Below are 20,443 nucleotides of genomic sequence, written 5' to 3' on the forward strand. Positions count from 1 at the left end.
GCAGTGTGGGAGACATGCTGCCCGCTGCCGATCTTTGGTTCTTTCTTGTCAGGAAGGTCAGTGCTGCCTTCTGATTTCCTCAAAGACGAGCTGCGTTTTGGTGGGGCTGGCTTTGCCTTTGGTTTCTTTAGTGAGATGCTCTGCCGTCCCTGCCTCCTGTGGCTCATGCACTCCTGCCAGGCGCAGTCAGCCAGGCTGGAGGTCATGCTCCCAGTCTGGCCACTTTCAGAGCCTGTGGCTGCATAGTTGCAAATATAGCTTTTATTACCCTTGAGACCACAGTCAAAGTGCATGGAGGTATAGTATCCTTCGGTATCCACGGAAAAGTGTGAGCTAGTGTCTGCCTTGTCAGAGGGGGGCTTTTCGAGGAAGCTGTCATACGTGGCCATGCTGGTGAAGCTGGGGCATCCCAGGCTGTCAGCCTTTGGGCGCTCAGGGCTGAAGTCCTGGCGACAAGAGGCGTCGTGGTGGTGGTGCAGGTAGTTCCACTCGCTGTCGCTTGTGTTGCTGTTGTTGGGGTCATCCAGTAAATCTGCCACAGTGGAGGTGAAGGAGCTTGCCCTGTGGCCCCTGACCTTGTCTACGTGGTCACCAAACTGCTCCGTGATGAAGATGCTGGAGTCTTCATTGGCATTGGGAGCGGTGTTGAGCGACAGCTCGGAGTCACAGTGTGAAGAGCCTGTCAGCGGAGGAGAGGCAGCAGGCGGAATGGTTTCGGATGTCTGGGAGGGACATGTGGAGCTGCTCCCACTCCAGTTGCCACTGGAGGACTGGTGGTCATCTTTCTGGTCCATGTGGCTGCTGAGCAGGACTCCCGCTGTGGAGATAGAGTGAATGGGGCTCCCGAAGGTGTCTGAGTTGGATGAAATCTCACAGCTGCCTGAATCAGCCATCCTTGACAGCCGAGATCTCCCCCTCTCACCGATGCCGTGTTCGGGGCTGTGCAGGTGCTGAGGACAAGTTAAACCGATGGGCTGGTGCTCTTGCGAACCCTGCTTGCTCAAGACCTCCTTCCCCTTTTTCGGGATCCTCTCCTGGCCAGCTAAGAAGTGCTCTGCTTCATACCCTGCACTCTTGGCAGTGGCATCCTGATGGCCCTCGCTGGCCCGGGCACCCTCGCGAGGAAGGCTCCGCGAGCGGATGCGGTTGCTGACAGTGGCAGTGAAGACGGCCTCCCCGTTGTCCGCCAGCACCAAGATGTTGCCGGCGGAACGCCGCTCTGCCCTCTCTGGGCACGGATCCGCCGCCGGGAGGGAGCGGCTATCAGGATTTCTTCCGTCTGGCACTCTGAGTCCCGGGTCCCCGACCTCCTGCTGCCGGAGCTGGAGAAGTCTGGGTTTGTGTGCACAATCACATTGCGCTCCCTCGCCACCGGCGACTCGTCTGAATCTAGGACACATGGAAAGCCGGGTGAGTGGGAGACAGCTCCATGTTTCCCAGCGCGAGACGACCCGCGGAGCAACCCAAGAAGCATTATCTGCTGTATTCTTTCTGTTTTAATCTTGCTGAGCATTGGACCAAATTTAACTTTGCTATAAAGAGTATACAAGGCAGACCTCATCCCAGTGAGGTGGGGAAATTCTCCTATAGTCCTGCAATGTGATCTCAGTTCTCCTATTTCTGCAATGTGATCTCACGCGGAGCTGATCTCGCTGTGGTAAATACTCAGACAAATACTAAGTTTTTAATTTTTTGTCACTATTTCATCTAGTTAAAGACAGTTTTCAGGAGTGGCTGCTGGAAAAAACACTCCATGAGCTTCTAAAAATAATTCTGACTACCTGTCTGATCAGAATTTCTGTTGCTTCTTTACTACCAAGAATACTTGCAAGGCAACAAGATCTTTCATTCATAGGTTCTCTGGTTGCTTATTCCCTATGATAAACACATTCCTTCTGCTTCCCATCAAATTTCATGGCAATGGGCCGAGATACCAGAGCCATCTTCAGGTGCAGATGAACATTACAAAATAACAATTCCGTTAGTTTCATTTTGGGTTAATTTTACACTGGATTTACCCTCCATAGAGTTGCTCCTAATTTGCCTGGGACTAAAAGTGAGGTAAGTCCCTTGATTTTGAGCAAATATCCTTGGTAATAAAGACTAGAAGGAATTGAGAACAAGCGTGATAAATAAAAGGAACGTTTAGCAAAATTTCCCATAGGGTGCCAGCAGCTGTCTCTGAGGCAGATATCCAACTGCTCATCTGAGTGAGTTATCCAGCTGTTGTGACAGCTCATCGTCACTTTGCTGAGCAACATCTGTCAGTTCTTTACCTTAAACTCCTCTCACGCAAGAAAAAACTTTCACTTAATCTAGTTACTTTTTATGCACATAACTATGGGTTCATAACAGAAATAAAATGGAAAAAAAAAAGAAAAAAAGAACTGATTAACATTTACACGATAAGAGCCGAACATGTACATCTATATTACTCGGTAAGGCCCCCAGTCCGTCAAGGCCATATGGAGTAATATAGCTTTGCTTACTGTGGTAAATCAAAAAAACAAACCACAATCATTCCCGAACTCCACAAGCATTTACACGTTTGAGGTTTCACTTCTTTGGAAGGCTGGCTACCAGCGTATATCTCTGCAATTTAAGTTGGTTAGAAAGCTATCTACGGAAGATTTGTATTTATACTACACCTATTTCTTGTTGCACTCTTCTGGGGATGCCAGAGATGGTTTTCCTCCTCCTCAACTTTCGTCTCCGCTGTAGTACAGATTGTGAATGAACAAGAGAGCAGCGTATACTAGCCTCTCTGTCAAAACCAACTCCTGCAACCCATAAATAGGTCTCATTAGCCTTTAGAAATAGTAAACAAATTTTCATGGCTGGAACACAGTGGAGGTATGTGAGCTTGGATTAAGCCTGTGAATAAACATAAGGGAGTCCTTATGTAGCTCTTATGTAAATTATATCACAGTATATCACAGTTTTACATCTACTTCCAGCTCCCCCTCAGCAGCCTGGTCTGCCAAAAATAACAGAAGGTGTAAAAAAAAATAAGGAAAGAAAAGAAAAGAAAATCAGGAAGGAAAACAGAGTTGAGAGCTCTTGGTAACAGGGCATCTTTCTTATAGCTATTTATCCATCTGTCATAGGGACAATGACAGTAACTTGTCTGCAAAGAGTAATCTGTTCAGCTATAGTCTGACTTATTTTAAGCAACTAAGCATAAGAAAAAAATTTAAGGTTATAATGCCATATTGCAGTAGTTGGGCGTTTCTTAGGAGACCAATATGCCAAGGGGGCTAACATTTCAAAAAGGAAAGAGACAGCTAAAATGGGGCCAAGTCCCCGTGCAAGTTTAGAGAGCATCCTTCATGATGATGATCCATGGCCAAGGGTGACATAAAGGGGCAGCTGCTATTTATTTACACACAAGGGAAAGTATTTTTCATACAGGGAAGTGTTTTTCACTTTTTTTTTACACTGTCTAGTCAAAAATAAAGTTAAAGGGAGGTCCATCAGAAGACCAGTGCCCATCTACGCTGGCTTTTGCAAAACTGTACGCTCATGCTCTCTAAAGTTCACGTGGGACAGGTTGGAAAAAATGTGCCAGGTCCATAAACACTAACATAAGGATCGCTGTTACAGTGGTTTGTAATCTTAAGAAAAACAAACAAACTAAATCAAACAAAAGGAAAAAAAAATCCTGATAAGAAGCTCTATTTTAATAGCGTATAATTATAGAAAACATAATTATACACACACATACACGTACATATTACACTACATAACAATGTAAAACATTAAAAAGTAACTTTCTTGTAAAAGTTCTTCTTGAAATCTACTACAGTGAAATAGAGGCTTCAGACAGATGTCCTGTAACCACCAATGCCCCTGGAATAAGCAGAGGAAGAACTTTCTTTAATATGGAACGAAAGTGCCATAAACTCCAACAACAGTCATTTTCAAAAAAGTGAACATTTCTCAGGGTTGGGAGAAGCTTAAAAAACAAAAAACAGAGAACTGAAAGCAAACTCTTTGAAACAAAAAAAATCAATCAGCATCATTGCTGGTTTTCCAGCAACTGTGAGTTAGCCGAACATGCTCTGTGCGCCAGATGCACGGGGGTCATCTCCGAGAGGAAAGTGGAAGAGGGTAATATCCTCCCCGTGACGCATACAAATTATTCCCATTAGTGCTAATGAGAATGATACACATAAACATCCAGAAGATTACATACCATTCTTGATCTGTAAAACTGATCAGTGGAAATTTGGTTCCAATGTATGGCAGGTGGAGTCTAGGCAAAAATGGCTATTACTGGAAAAGTTAACATTGGTCCCAGACCTACCTCTCCTCTGAACTGTACTAGGTGACATTATCCATGTTAGAAAGCCTACACCAGTTAGTGTTCTATATCAAATCTGGAGAGAGCATAATTTTAACACCAGCTTTTGCTCACGGAAAGGTCCCACGCTATCTATGACTTTCTCAGGGATTTCTGTCGGCAGGGCCCAAACTGCTGCCTTGATCGGCCGGGTCCCAATGTCCAGCCCAGCAGGGTCGATAAGGGCAACTCTGCCAGCCAGCCGTCTTTCCTCCCGTTGGGACCCAGATCGCCAGAAACATCGTCCCAGCGGTGGGGACACCCGCTCCTGGCTGCCGTCTGCCCAGCTGGGCAGTGCTGGTGGCACTTGTGAGGTGCCACCTGCACTGCCAGGAGCACAGGGGAACCAGGACAGCATTGCCGTCACCAGGAGGATTCATTCAGCTGATGGTGAAGCAGATGGTGACTTGTCACCGTGATGCTGTGGGATAGCCGTGCTGTGAACCCAAAAGCCCAGAGCACCTTGGTTGGGGGCTGAAGCTGGGCTGTGGGCACACAGCCCTCCTCAGCACTATGGTGAACCCCGCAGCTTGTCTTTGCAGGAAGGTTGGGCACCGCCGACAGACACAGGAAAGAGCAATGGGATGTGAGGGGGCTGTGCCCTTCCCCTCAACCCCCCGGCTACTGGGAAAACAGAATTAAACACAAATATTTTCTCTGGGGAATAAAGGCTAGCTGAAAGCTTCCTGTTTTTTTTTTTCCCTGATCTTATTCAAGTCTACAACCATGGAAGTCAGACCACTTTATGCTCTTACATTAATCAAAACTTGGTGCGAAATATTATTGAGGAAAACTCAGATCAACTTTATGTTTACCATAGCCCTCTGGAAGGAGAGAGAGAGAAAAAGAGAAAGAGAAAAACAGCCTGATTTTTGATACTGGAAGTAAGTAATCTATCACATTTAATAAGTGATACACCTGCTGCTTCTATAAACAAATTCTCCTTCAACTAAATCTAGTCAAATGTATCCAAATGTCATAGAAATAAAGAAAATACCATTACTATACCTTCAGCATAGCTGCATGTAAAGAGATCTCAGAGCGATGGTTTGCATGCTACACAGTCATGCCTCGCATGTTTAAAGCACTGCAAATAGTAGCCTACATTCTCTAGTTTCTCTTCTCCTGCTACACATGATAATCATATGATTAATTTTGGTGGCTTTCTGCATTATTTCAGTCAGCTACATTCAAAACGTTATTAGAGGTCTTTGTAAATACAGACTGTAGGTTAGATACACAACAAAAGCACATTGTTTATACAGGGAACCAGTGTTATGTTACACCATATAACACGACTGAAAATATGGGCCAAATTAATCCTAGGTGCGGCTTCATTGACTCCAGTAGTCATGCATGAGGGATGAATTTAGCCCACTGTCTTTGACAAACTAAATCCTCAAGCTAAAGTCTTTGCCCCTAGACTGCACAATCCCATGACTTCAGACAAATTTAAACAAAATAAGTACTTGACCTCCCTTGAACCATGCAATAAATACAAAAAGAAATAGAAGAGATTTGTACCAGTGACATTGATGGGGATAATGCAAGAAGAAATCACTTGGGCATCTTGTTTCATTTTCTCCTCTGGAGTTGGGAGAGGTAGTGCTTTACTCCAATTGGTTTGTTTATCCAGTGTAGAAGGGATATTATGTATTGGATTTTTCGGCCTCTGCCCTAACATGACATCTGTATCTTCGTCCTCTGGTGGATGGGACTGCAAATGAATACATTCAAAATCAGTGTCTCCCACTCAGGCGCAAGAGGCTAATTTTGAAACAAAGCAGACACACAGATCAGAAATCAATTACAGGGATGCAAGGTGGAATTGTTTTAGCGAAGTCACACAGCACAAGCTACTCACCAATGGAAAAATAACATCCTACTAATAGGAGACCAATACCTCAACATATTGGAATTCTGCGTATTTACAGCGACATTTACAGGGCATCTCCTGCATCAGAAGGGGCACATCCTGCATTTGTGCATAGCCGTTGTGAGCATGCCCTCAATTACCACTGGCGTGACACGTGGGCCCTTGTTGCACCCGCAAAAACCTTCTGAACATGGGAGCCCGCTGACGGCTGGCGAGGACTGGCCACCGTACAACCACTCATTTGAAGATGAGCATCAGGAGGCCCAAAGTTTTAAAGAAGACTCCTGTGTACTTCAGAAACCCATTTTCACTTTGTTTTTACAAACTCAGACCATGAGCAGACTGATGTTGCAGCCACCCAGCAGCTACGTGGAGGGAAATGACACACACTAACGGTGCCAGGGGCGGGTACAGTGGCCAAAGAGAAGAGTAGCCACCACCAGAAGAAATTCAAAGGGTTATTTAGAAATCATGCACATTTTCTTCAGAGAAGCTACGAGAAGCACTAGATACAGAAGATAAAGAAACAGAGAAAAAAGTAAACTGCGTGGAAGAAACACAGATGGTTTGTTTTCTTTTGGAAGAAATAAACGCCCTTGTCTTGCAAAGCCATTATAATTTCATCTAGTAAGAGAAATAAATTGAATGCGTTTTCATGTGGTGCTGGCTATCAACTCCGGTTCCAGGATCTCTTTGTTTGCAAAAAAGTTTCTATTTTATGTGGAAAGGACGGAGGGGAAAAACACTTACCTTTTTTCTGCCTATTTTCCCTCCCTTTTTCCATTAATATATTCTTCTATAAGCTGTGACAACTCTTCGATCAGCCCAGGACGTCCATCTGCCTCTCAGCTTTAAAAAATGAAGCGCTATCCCTTTCAGGCTGGCTTTCTCTTCAGTTCTGAATTCCCAGCTGCTTAACTACCAGCCTTCCCCCTCATGCCTGCTGTTTACACTTCAGTTTGCCAGTTTTAGTTTCGGTAGCAAACATGGTGAAGAAAAAATACTGCTCTCCAGCTCCTTGGCAGGGCATTGAGCAGGAGGGTGTTGAACACGGCAGGATCACGCCCAGGCTGCCATTGTACTTCTGCTATTCCTCCGCCCAGGCTCCTCACAAATCCCGGGGGAATTAACCGTCTCAGCCTTGCCAAACAGCATTTACGCCCTGGCCCCAAAAACATTCAAGCTCTTAACTCAGCAGCTACTATTCAAACTGTTGGAGGGCACACACTTACCTCACCAGTGTCACCTCCTGCAGCACCCCCAGACCCGAGACACCGCACGCTTCCTCCTCCTCCCGCCCGCAGAAAACCCCTTTTTTCCCACGTAGGATTTCAGTCAAACATTGCAGCCCTCTTTCTGCCTGCGGCTTTTGTGCTGATCACTGGCAGACGTGAATAGCTCATATAAACTTCAAGCACAAAAGACTTTGTTTCCTAGGTAACTCCCCCTCCCAAAAGTTTGATGCATGCATGCAAAAAAACCCAACACCCGCTTGCACACACGAACAGACACATGGACACGCATACACACACACACACAGAGAAGCTGCATTTTTTGCCGATTCCTCCCCCGGATGACAATGAAGTACTGGACAAAGCGGGCAAAGTGACCCTGGTTGCCAGAGCTCCTCCTCTCCAAACAGTGGCAGCACCAAACGGACAGAGAATAAATACCCGCTGTCGGGCTGGCATAGCCCAAACAATTTCTTCCCGTTTTGGAAAAAGAAAAAAAAACACAAAAAAACATCACAAGAGAATGAAATGTAACTGCTAATGCTATCGAGCCCGTCCCGGTTCAGGCCTTTTAAAGGAGGCAATAGGAGGAGGCCACAAGCTCCTGAAACCCATCCAAGGTGGCGAATGAATGAGAGGAGGAAAAACATTATTGTGTCTTATTAATATGAGAAGAACAGAAAAGGCTTCTTTTAGCACAGTAAAGTTAGCAAGTGAAAAGCAAGCAAGAAGAAGGGTTAGGATCTGGAAGGAGAAGAGTGAGACAGGGCTGTTAATTGAGGATTGCTTGTTTTTCCAGTACCTTTCTACTCCAGGGGGTCATGTGGCAACACTCAATTGGGGAGGGCGAACGGGTGCTGTTAAACTATAAATGTGAAATGTAAAAAAAAAAAAAAGAAAATAAAATTAAAATTAAAAACATACACAAAACGTTTCTGGTAAAAGCACATCATTTTTGTCTGGATAAATTAGCATTAGAGGCAAAACAAGCTGAGATTTCCACCCTGTTTCCTACTGATGGGTTTGTTTCCCAGAACAGACTACTTCTCTACAAAATGCAGCTCAAGCAGCTGTACTCACAGAGTGGTTTGGACCCCTGTGAAGTCTGTGCTGATTTTGCTTGCTCAGATTAGACAAAACTGCAGTGAAATTGATGCAACCTCCTTGTAATGACATGCCTAAATTGTCCCAAGAATGCCTTGTATTGATTGGCAACTTAAAGTGCTTGGAGCTGAAGAAGTGCAAGGTACACATCCAATTACATCACAAGTTATCTATTTCAAAATATAAGGGAAATGTTTTGCATGAGGTATTTAAACACTGGATACAAATAATGCTGTTTCAGAGGGTGATTTATCAAATACATCGATTGCTAAGGTCTTCTGATGTTATCATTACAGCTTTAAGATTGCGAACATTGCGTCAGTGTGACAATGGCCAGTTGGCTTTTTGTCACCTTCTATAATGCTTGAAAGCTCAAACAGTGATGCCCACAACATCCTGGATCTCACTTGAATCTCTGCACCTCCAAAATTCTCTTCTGGCAGAAACTCAACTTTGCTTGTTGGAATGTCCGGTTTTCAAAAACAAAGAGCGAAGGATGACTTCTTTTGAAATAGGAAATAAAGCAAAAAAGGAGATAAAGAAAGCATGTCTGTTGCTTACACTGGAAAGCTCTAGCACATGCTAGAGAAAGTAACAGGCGTTATTATCTCCCCCTGCATTAATTAGTAGACCTGCCAAATAGTCCTATCAACTTTTTTTCTCCCAATCATTATCCACACTGCCATGATGGGTGAGCTACAAACCTCAGTTTGAAAGACTTTGCATTATATGATCTCCTCTCGAGAAAAAAAAAAGCCATGGGGAGTCTCAAAGGTCTAATTCTCCATCCTGTCCTACTCTCTTTCTAGATATGCAACCCTTTCTGCTTTGCCCTGGTTCCATGTCAAGGCCATGTTGGATGGGGCTTTGAGCAACTTGGTATAGTGGTGGGTGTCCCTGCCCATGGCACAGGAGGTTGGAACTAGATCTTTATGGTCCTTTCCAAGCCAAACCATTCTATAATTCTGTGATTCAATGATTCTGTGATTCTATGACTAAAACCACAGGAAGCCTCCAAATGACCTGCCCTTAAGCCTTATAGCAGAGCAGAGATGGAAATCAGAAGAGGACTATTCCCAGTTAACATTTCCAGCAGGTTAGTTTCTACCCAGGTCAGTACAAAACCAGTTCTCCCAAGCTGGGAAAAGTCTTTATTACAGGAATAATACTTCTGTTCATGCAACAAAGGCTGTGGAGATACTGAATACATCAACCAGTTCAGTCTACTCTTCAGATACCCAAGGATGATTTCACCTGTGTTCCTCTGGCTGAATTTCCAGTCACCTGATCTGAGGAGGTTGACAGCAGTTAAGGGGATCAGGATTTGAACTGAGATTCAATTTCTCTGAGGAAAGTGCAGGGGGATCTCTGTGTCTCAACAGATGGGGGGAGACAAATGCTATTGAGGTGACAAGAGTTCAGGGTATGTAAATCTTGGCAATGTCCCACAAAGGCCTAGGATGGTCTCAGTCAGTCCACAAGAAGAGGATGGGAAGGAGCTCTCATCCTGGGCTCTGAGCACAGCTACATGCACAAGCCACCCAGGGGCAAACCTCCCTAGGAGAAACAGCAGGACCTCAACTTTAGCCTCAAGTAAGGTCTGGCTACACATGTGTCTATCCTGGCAGAGAAGGGCCTTCCCACCTGCCCCCATATGCCACTCTGCCTGATGTCTCCAAGAAAACACCCATCTGGTTACATGCACCCACAGCCATCGTTTGATGTGCCGTAGTCTCAGATCCCTGTTTAAGTATGGCAGCACTAACTTCTTAGGTAGGTTCCTACCATGAAGAGGTTTAACAAAAATCGAGGTTACTGGCAAAATTTCAGCTCCTGCTATTGCAGTGGTGCTCCTGAAAAAGCCGGTGTCTTGCAAAGGGGACCTGAGGTCACCTGCTGCCTGTTCCTGTGCAGTGCCTGCTGCCGAGGCACGCTGGGATATAGCAGCAGCCTCAACACTTAAACGCCTCCACACTGGGGAAGAGAGAGCACTGCTGCTCTTCAAATGTTCTCATTCACTCAGAAGACCAGGATTTCTCTAAATGTCCTGAGTAAATACATAATTAAGCAATAAATTATTATTATATACCCAAGGCTCTTCTGGTCTGATGGGCAAATCTGCAGTTAGGAGGTTTTCAAAGTGAATTTATCTTGTGCGGGTGTGCTTGGCAAACAGCAACGGTGATAATCAATCTGTTAAATACAAAGCCAGAATGCTTTAAATAGACATTTTTCTTTAATGGGCTAATACTGCTTTGAAACCAAACTGGTGCATAACTGCTTGAATAAGAATTTATTCTGCAGTCACTGACAAATGTCAGCACCTTTATTTTCTGAGCTGTCCCATCAACTTCACTTGCAGAGGTGCCATTGTGCTTGTGAAACTGCTTTGCAGTAAAAATCATGGTTGCACTTGCAGGTGATCTTATTTCTCAGTGCTCTGAATCTCTTCAATGTAAAAGTCTTTGGTTTCTGTGTACTACAACAGAAAAGTCAGATGTCCAAGTCTGGACCAACCAACAAGCCTTTCTCTGTAGACAAAGAGAAAGCGGCACTGCCTCAAGGCAATTCAGCTCAGTTTCCTTCAGCATCTAACTCAGGGCAAGATAAAGAACCCCTGAACACTCCTCACTGATTTTAGGAAGAGCTTAGCCTTGCTTGCAGGCACCTCTGAGGATGCACAATTCACCCTTTTAGTGAATGGAAATCACAAACCCCATCAGTGCTGTGACAAAGAAGCAATTTAGCAGCTGACCAACTTGCCAGCCTGGCAATGTATAGGCCTGTCCCATTTATCGTCCCAGAGCTGGGATCCGGAGGAGGAAATGAATGGGCCAGTAATAGGACAAAAATACCACTCCAGCCCCTCTTCTGTTTCCAATCCCCCAAAGCTCTGAGATGCTACTCTTCTTTGGGATCTTCAAGATAAAAGGGAAGACTAGTGAAAGAAGCATCATTTGCATTAAATTATGTACTCAGCCTGCCCTACCTATAGTGATAGCATTACTGGAAATACAGGGATTTCAAAGTCAGTGCACAGGGCGTACTGAACCCAGTGCAACGGTGAGGGGAAAAACATAAATCCAAGGATAAAGAACTATTTTTTCTTCAGGTAATTAAAGATGTCTTAAAAATGCTAAAGCCTCATCAAGAACATTTATCCTCCATGTGTCATCAAATTTAGGCATGGCCGAGTTGACTCCTTCCCCCTCAGAAGTGTTTGACCATGTAGGCAAGGTGTTACCTCACAGGACATCTCTGTGGCTGCATCACCAGCCCCAGCAGTACAGGGTCGGTGCTGGCAGTGCCGGCACAGCCTTAGAGAGGACAGGGGGTGGCTACTAGCACAGCACTGTTTTCCAGAGGATTATTTTTGACTCCTGCAGCCTATAAGTTAAAACTTTTCACCAGAGCAGACCATCAGCACGTAGCTTCATCATCTGCCAGCTTCATATATGTGGTCCATTTCCAGCAGTGAACAGAACATACATACAAGATGCTTTCATCCTATGTGAGCACAGAAATAATGTACATCCTGATTTCTCACTTGAAAGCAATCGTTCATGTACTGCAAAGGTAACATATAGAATAAGAGTCAACTAGTGTTTAATCCCAGTTCACGTGAGTCAAGTACTGACTCCTGGAGTCTGGAGTGAAACCTCACTGTCTCCCTTTCTCTGCCTGTAAAACAAAGAGGCTGCTGCTTCATTAACTTACAGGAGTTAAGGAAAATTGTATTGATTTACTTGTTGGAAAAAAATTAAAGGTCTGGCAAAAGGAGACGAAATACTAATAAAAGGTTTTCCAGTGTTTTCAGAGCACAGTTGGCTACTTAATTAGAATCAACATTTGTACCTATACAGCAGCTTTCTTATGCAGTCAACTGATGCTGAAGAGAAAATAATGGGAAAATTTCTGACCATGCTATTTCTGCTGCAAAACGCAATCTAGCTCACCTGCCTGCTCCCAACATTTTTATTTCCATATGTTTTGTTCTCCTCAGGTTTTTGTTTTATCTGTTTGTGGGTGTTTTCTTTTGGAGCATCACAAATGTGATCTGTTAAAGTACTGACAATCCTTTAATGATTAATGTACTGCTTCAATGTTTTGACAAGGTAGAGACAAAAATAAGACATGTTTTCTGACAGAAGTCATACCACACATGCATTCCAGCAGACAAAGGTACAAAATGATCATCCCACGATAGCGGGTAGTAGATATTAGGCTCATTGCACAAATAGTGCTATACAAGTCCGTTCTGACGAATAACGCCAGGTAGGTTTTATTTCAAACAGCTATAGGCAGGATTTGCACACAGTAAGTGCATAGTCCAACTCATGCCCAGCCCTTAACTCATCTATTTTCAACTGAAGCTTTGTATGACTTCAGCACAAAACTGCGTGAAAAGTTAGTACATTCAGTCGTGCTTCCCTTTGCTGTACAAAGCATCCTAAAGCAGACCACAGGGAATATTTCTGAAGTGGCAGGGAGATGGAATAGAATTAGCTGGTGCATTATTTGCTCTTCACATTTGCTCTAGCTGAGGTCTCAGGGAGAGGCAAAGCCCATCTGGAAAACAACCTCCTGCTTCTTGTCCCCAGGACTTCTGCTCAGATTATAATTATGCACAAACTGACAATGAGCTTTGTGCAATTGTGTCTATTTCAAAATATTGGGTTCCTTGCTCCATCTCCCTTGTTTTATTGCAACAGCTGTGCCATGAGGGTTTTGAGAAAGTGTGGTCCCATGACACTTTGAACTTGAACACTCAGATTCTGGAGCCTGGCCAGACAGACCAGGGAAAATCAGAGAAAGAAAAAATGCAAAGAAAAGGAAAGAGAAGGGTGAAATGCAGTTGGAATGACACAGCATCTTCACACTCAGTGACTGGCCTCAGCAGTGCTACAGGCAGGGTTGTCATGGGAACGTCTAAGGAATATTTTCCTCATTTTAGGAAATCCATAACTTCCTCATATGCTGCTCAGATTATTTTTGTTCTGTTTTGTGGTTTGTCTGTTGTTGGTTTTTTTCATTGACAAAAAAGCCTGAATAAATGATAGTGTCTTTGGTTGTATAGTTTCTCTGTGTAGAGAGGCTAAGTATGCTAGAGTTTTTCAGCTTTAAACATGAATGAATGGGATGGACAGGAAAGTAAAATCATGTCTGCAAAACCAGGAGGGGCACGGAGAAGGGGAATGAGGAAGCAATGCTTACTGTTTCTCACAGTCTAAAAACTAGAAGGAATGTGAAGAAATGATGAGGCATCAACAAACAAAACATACCTTTTCATACAGATTGTTAAAGTCATTGTCACAGGATGCTGTTGAGGCCAAAGGTGTAAATTACAGTGGTAATCTGAACATTTCTCAAAATGAAGCCACTTATTTCAGTACCTTAATGCATGCATTTAACTTGGTCACTTCGAAAAAGTGAGATTGTGCAGCTTTTAACACTTTCCCAGCTACTTGTTGATCCCTTTCCTAATTCAAAAGAAACAATTCCTTTCCTAATTCATAAGAAACACAGAAAGGGTCTTTTACTTGTTGTTTAGTATTGCTTTCACCAGCACCATTCCAATGCATCAGAAAAGTGGAGTACACAATAGACTGCTGTGCCATGAATATAAATTCTTGCTAACATCTAACATAAATTCTATCTAACATCTTTTGTTCATTGATGAACAGATGATACAATCGACTAGAATCCGATACCAAACGTTACTGATAGTCCCTGAAGCAGATATGTGTTTGCAGATGTCAAAAAGCTTATACAAAAAAAAGGGCAAGCTAGCCAATAACAGTATTCTCAACTTTCTCTTGTAATGGTATTATTAAGTCACGAAGGCTGGCACAATATCAATTAGCTATTCATTGTTGCAGTGTCTTGTAAAAATCTCTGATTAACCTTCTGCCAGACTGCTTTCTGCTGCTGTGAGCAGCTTCATCTTGCCTTATCCTCTCCAATTTTTAGAGTTACCCCATGAACAAGGAGTTCTCTCAGAAATGGGTCAAGGCACTTTGAAGTGCTCTGGCCCTGGCGTATTTGCAATTACCAAAGCAGAACATTGCCAGATGCCTTGAAATCGATAGGATGACAACCTCCAAGCAGCTCTTGTTTTCTCCTCCTTAGGGAATGCTGAACCTGGTTAGCTTCCAAGAAAATGTCTGATATGGGGAGGCACAAAACTTTATATTTTCCATCTTGAAAAGAAAAAGGTGGACTCGCTGATAAAGCCAAGACATCTGCATTCAGCATGACTTAATTTTGCTAACTGATACAGGACTCAGAGGTTTGCTCACTATTTATTATTTTTTTGTGTTCCACAGATGGAAGTAATGTCTAAAACACACTGTTTGTTTTCCAAACACAGCAAAGATTCAGACTTTTCACCACTGAGTATGTAGTTTCAAAAGGCATGCCTTATTCCCCATCTGATATTAACTAAGACAGCTTTATGTTCAACGTACTGTCCAAATGATTATCTGCAACTAGTTCTGACTCATAATGTGGGGTCACCTCTCCATTACCTTTCAATGATCCTACAACAACACTGGCTTTGATGATGATTTGTAAAGGAGAAACAGGTAAGCCTGTTTCTCCTTTCTGTTTTCCAACTCTTCTGTGCTGTCTCTCAACATCAGGATATTTTCTTTCAGTTGAATCATAAGGCCTGCAAATTTAACCAGTTCAAAGTAATGATGATGCTTTCCTCGGAAGTCTCCAGATAAGGACTGAAAAACCCAGAGCAGTCAAACTAATCAAAACCTTATCATGCATTTCATGCTTTCAAATGAGAAACAAAACTCTTCCTATGGATGGCCTAGCTGTGATTTTTGTCTCTGGACAGGTGCTTTACACCGTGACTCCTTTTGCCACTATAATATTTCCATATGGTTAATAAAATGGATTAGGATGAATGTACTTGTATTTTTAAGCGAAGTGATCATTCAATAGCTACATACTTCTATTGTGCTCACAAGTGTGGCATCTCTGTAGATACTAATGTCCCTGTACCTGCAGATGCAGGACAGAGCTACCCCTACACTAAGGGCTGGCATTGGACATATGCATCAAATAGAAGTGAATCCAAGTCTGACATTACACTGCTTTGAGGAAGGCAAGGACTCTTATCAGAGGGCAGAAAGTAGCTACTACGGCACTTTCATAGGTCAAATACCCAGAGCCCTAGAGGTACAGAAGTCCATAGGAATTATGGACCCAGTCAAACATGTGGATCTGGTACATTTCCTTTAAAGATGATAAATACCATATTGTCAACACTAATTGGATTTCAAATTAGTGCAGCAATGGCAAGTCAGCACAGACATACAGGACCAGATCTTCAGCTGGAGTTCCTGCTTGGCTGGGTGCAAGGATGTGTGAGACATGAAGCATCTGAAAAAACTGCATGAAGGTGGACATTGCAGAACAGGACCATTGCCCATACAGATGTAGCAAGTGTAGTTCCTCGTAGCTGGAGAAGTGCTGCTGAGCCTATCTGCACACAGGCGAGCCTCAAGCTAAGCACTCAAAGCCCTTGAATTCTTGGGTCCTGGCAATGCTAATATCAGGGCTAAAATTACAGCACTTTCTGAAATTACTGGAGGGTCCTGGAAGTGTTATCTAAAGCAGGAGTGGAGAATGTGAAGCATTGTGGAGGAGTGTGTGAATGAGTGTGTATGCATGCTGGCCACGGGTGAAAAATAAGAGGTTTCTCGATGGAAACTTCCACCCTGGGGCTGGCTGCTGGAAGCTGTGACCCGAGTTATGCTGCTGACAGTCTTTAAGATCAGCTGTGTTGTACCTGCACAGGCTTGGGCAGGGGGGCACTTGTGAAGCACTGTCACACCTAGGTCCCACAATGCTAATAAGGTGTTCATGTGTGATAGCTGTAATGAAAGACTTACAGGTAGCAAGTGCCGGCCCTTTATCGCTTGCCTCTTTTGACTGCAGATTGCAGGAAAGGGAGGAAAGGGAGGAGCCACCACAGCAATGGGGCCTTGGACTTTTTGCTCTCTGTTGTCACCTCGGCTTCGATGTTCTGTTTGGGATGAGAAAGAAGATGTGAGTCTTTCAGAGCGTTAAAAACATAAATACCTCTATTAACACCGCACCAGAGACACAAGCAGGACGTGGGCCCCAAAGATGAAGGCCCTCCTCTTCCCCACTGACCAGTAACTATGAGCCCTGTTGCAAGTGAAGGGGATAAGAACTTGCCAAACATCAGAGTCTCTGGAAGAACAAGGCTCATACAAGAAACGCCAGCGTGTGCATTGGAGCTGAATACTCCCCAAATGGGATTTATACTCTTTGTCCCAAGTGTCAAAGAAGCCACCTTCCAGGTGCTAGGGACCCGAGGCCTGATTCCCAATGGGAATCTGCAGCTCCTGCTGCCTTGAAACATTGAGATGCAGTAATGCCTGCACTCTACGTATAAAATATACCTCTCTGAGGGAAAAGAAGGAAACACAGCCCAGGCAGGATTTCTTTCCCTGGCTGCATGGCAGCACCGGGTTCTGAGCATTGTCTTGACATCATGAAGGCTGCTGCAACCTGCAGCTCTGTGTCCTGGCATGGGGGAAATCACTTGGGAAAAGTGATTTCCTTCACAACAGGCTCAGAATAATCAGTCCCCTTCCAGCATCAGTCTCAAGTCTCTGAAACCTTCCAAGTGAATGGGAGAGGGCTCATGGACTTCACATCTCTAATTATAGGTGATAGTCAGATAATTACTGTTTGCACTGAGTGCTGCTGGAAGGGGATGATGGATTCACTCAAGGCACACAGCTACAGACCAGCCAACAATGTTTGCTACTAGCATAGCTGTTTTCTGATCTAACATTTAGTTTTAATTACTTCTAGTTAAATAGATAAGGAGATAATGAAAGCCTAAGAGAAGAAACAGGTGAGACACAATATACATTTGGGGTAAATTTCTGCTTATAATTTCACTGCAATGTATGCAGCTATTTGGAAAACAAAATAAAGGAGCACGGGCCAAGCTGCTTGCTGAACCTGCACAGCTGCTGTTAAACACAGAGGTCAGGAAGTTGCTAAAACAAAGATTTGTAACTTTAAAAGGATGAGGCATTTTTTGACAGCTGCCTTTCCACGCTGCTGTCAGGGTTTCTCCTGCCCACAAGATGGCAGGCAGAGATCAGCCTGGTCCTGGGACAACTGCAGAGCTGCTAAGAGCAGAAAAGTCAACTTCGGCTCTACTCCAACACTACTGTGATTGCAGTTTGGCTGTATTGCTCTTTGCAGTGCTATGAAGACATATTGCACCCTCAGTGTGTTCTTGAATTAAAATCTGTAGAGAGGTCGAAATGCAGTAATTAATTGGAACATTTTATCCATCTAACAGATGCCCTGCAGTTCCGAGTGATCGATTATTATTATAACCTGATAGCAATAATAAATGAATAAGGCAATAATAGCTGTTGGTGCAAAACACTTCCAACAGGCTGCTGCTGAACATTTTAAGAGTGACCTGCATGGATTTTCTCCTTCCTTACGGCACAGAAGAAAGATCAGCTTGCTTGCCTACCTTTATGAGCTTCCTGGTAAGAATTTTCCCTTGGTTAGGTTCCCAGTGAAAACTGACCTTTTCCCATCTTTTGCCTTCCCTGTAAGTGTGCTGCAGATGTTTGGGAAGTTCCCTCTATGTCTGGGATCCAAGAGCCTGGACTGACTGTGATTGCTCCTGATTCCTCCCTGTGTTGCATGATTTGGTTTTGAGGCTACAGGTCTCCAGTTAGTTAGGCGATGTCAGGAGATGTTCCCTGGCCTGGGGAGGGGACGCCTGCCTGAGCCTTCCAAGCTGTCTAGGGTATCACTTTGCTTTCAGCTGCCAGCCTTGAAGGACGCAAGTTTCCTCCAGCGTTGTGCTTGGAGAACCCAGGCAGACAGCTCAGTTTCTGTGGAGAATCTATAATACCAATGGGCTCCAGTTTCAGACCTTGGAAAGTTAAATCTTATCTGTCCTGGAGCTGAGCTCTGTTTAATATCTGTCTAGCAGAGGGAGACAAAATGACCTTGTTGAAACACTCAGTGCCTCCATCCTTTTGGGACCAGTGCATGGATTTGCTCACACAATTCAGGCATATCTACTTTAATAGAAAAAACATATAAACAAAGAATGTAAAATGGAAAAAGTTCTTTTCAGCTCTATTCAGGTAATCATAAATGAGCTGAAGAGGACACAAACGTTTTCTACTGCTAGAATTACCTCTTCAGCTTTCTTAGCCTGAGTACCTAAGTCCCAGTAGAGACCAGTGCCCGCAGTCCTGTGCCTGGGCACCCTGCTGCTGCCTGGAGGGAACTGTGGGGAGATGACACATGTGCAGAGTCAGAGCCGGAGCGTGTGTGAGCACCTACCTCTGCGCAAAGCTCGCAGGTGCTGCTTGGCGTGGTGGTGCAGCTCTTCCACACAAGGTGGTCTGGTGGAGGGGAGGAAGATGTTTCTTTGCTGATGCCAAGGTGCTTGGTAATAGACACTCAGTTTGCTCTCTGCATCCAGGTTGGAGACAGCTGTAGGATAAAACCAGAGCACAAGGTAAGACTGCTAGCCTCTCTTACATCAACCTAGATGAAAAGCAAAGGCTCTTGCTTGGAACAGCAGTGCCAAGAAGGAGCACCAGGGATGCACAGCACCTCTCCTCCCATCAGTTAACAGTCACCATTATCTTCACTGTGTTTCCATACCATGTTATGCCTCTTAGCATTTAGATAATGCCCTTTTGCCATACTGCAAATGTCTCTATGGAGGCAAGAAGGGATAATTATTTTACAGACAGCAAAATGAAAACACAAAGAAGGTAAGCAATCTTCCCTTGGAGACACTCTGAGCAAGGGCAGAGAGACAGAGGGAGGAACAAGTCTCCCCTTTACCCATTCTCCTGCCAATATGCTCTTTCACTACATCATGTTACACACGACTAATTTCTGACACAGGTTGCCTTCCAGCGTGTAATGACTGAGATTAACTGCCCACTCTGCTGAGTGACTTTAACTGTCACCTGTCAAAAGAGGTTTCCTTAATTGACAGGGACTTCTGAGGGACAGGAACACTTCATTTCCTCAACAGAGAAATCCCAGAAGTCTGCCTCTGAAAGTTACATGGACCAAGTTCACTAAAAGTTTGAGAGAACTTCTTGGGACCGCCAGGACTCGGGAGATGTACCCAACCTCAGCATACGCAGTAGCCACCTTTCCAAGGGCCAAAGCAGGAGAGGAGGGACATGGGGAATGCCAGTTCTCTGCCCCGCCTCGCTGCGCTGAGCTGGCTTGTGTCACCTGTGCTCAGCAGCCCAAGTAACGCAGAAGAGCGCAGGGCACATCCTCAGCTCTAGCACTGGCCTTGCTCCTTCTTCTGCAAGCATTGATACAAATGGCCATCTCCTCTTATAATGCCAAGGAGCTGCCGCTGCTGTTTTGCTTAAGGGAAAAGCAGTGCTATGCAGACAGGGTCCCTTATGCACAGAAGGAAGGATGGTGGAGGTACCTCCGCGGTTCCCTTCCCAAGGAGAAAAAAGCAGCAACCGTGCCTCAGATCAGTCCCCTTGCCTGGCCATGTGCTCCTCTCCTTCGCCCTTATCTCTCTCGACCAGCGAGAGCCCAGAGGAGCTGCCGCGAGCAGAGTGGAGGTGGCTTCAATTTCTTCACAGCCCTGCGTGACACTGATGGCCAGAGCCCTCTTCCACAGAGAGGGATTTGTACCAGGGTTTTGTAACTCTATGTTAGCGACCCAGCCTGTGTGTCAGGCCCCTTCTCCAGCCTCCACCTTGCCCACTGAGATGATGGGTTTTTTGTGACTGGGCCCTCCCCTTACATTGTTTTTACTGCTCCAGACAGGCACAGCCCTCACCGTTTCCACAAGGCAAGGAGAAG

General features: G+C 44.5%; 1 protein-coding gene across 1 annotated transcript in view; it reads right to left on the bottom strand.

Annotated features, from left to right (window-relative positions):
• The window catches only part of NHS (Nance-Horan syndrome (congenital cataracts and dental anomalies)), a gene marked incomplete at its 5' end in the record, with an annotated part of 22,619 nt that extends 3,535 nt beyond the window's left edge, over positions 1-19,084 (bottom strand). Inside the window, 7 exon segments of the mRNA XM_009877165.1 lie at positions 1-1,216; positions 1,219-1,389; positions 2,649-2,780; positions 5,867-6,059; positions 8,253-8,315; positions 16,462-16,595; positions 18,932-19,084. The exon segment at positions 1-1,216 is cut by the window's left edge and continues 1,544 nt beyond it. Coding sequence (XP_009875467.1) covers positions 1-1,216; positions 1,219-1,389; positions 2,649-2,780; positions 5,867-6,059; positions 8,253-8,315; positions 16,462-16,595; positions 18,932-19,084 — 2,062 coding nt within the window.
• Between the last annotated feature and the right edge of the window lie 1,359 nt (positions 19,085-20,443).

Source organism: Apaloderma vittatum, unplaced genomic scaffold (genome assembly GCF_000703405.1).
Source record: "Apaloderma vittatum isolate BGI_N311 unplaced genomic scaffold, ASM70340v1 scaffold10579, whole genome shotgun sequence".
NCBI lineage: Eukaryota > Metazoa > Chordata > Aves > Trogoniformes > Trogonidae > Apaloderma > Apaloderma vittatum.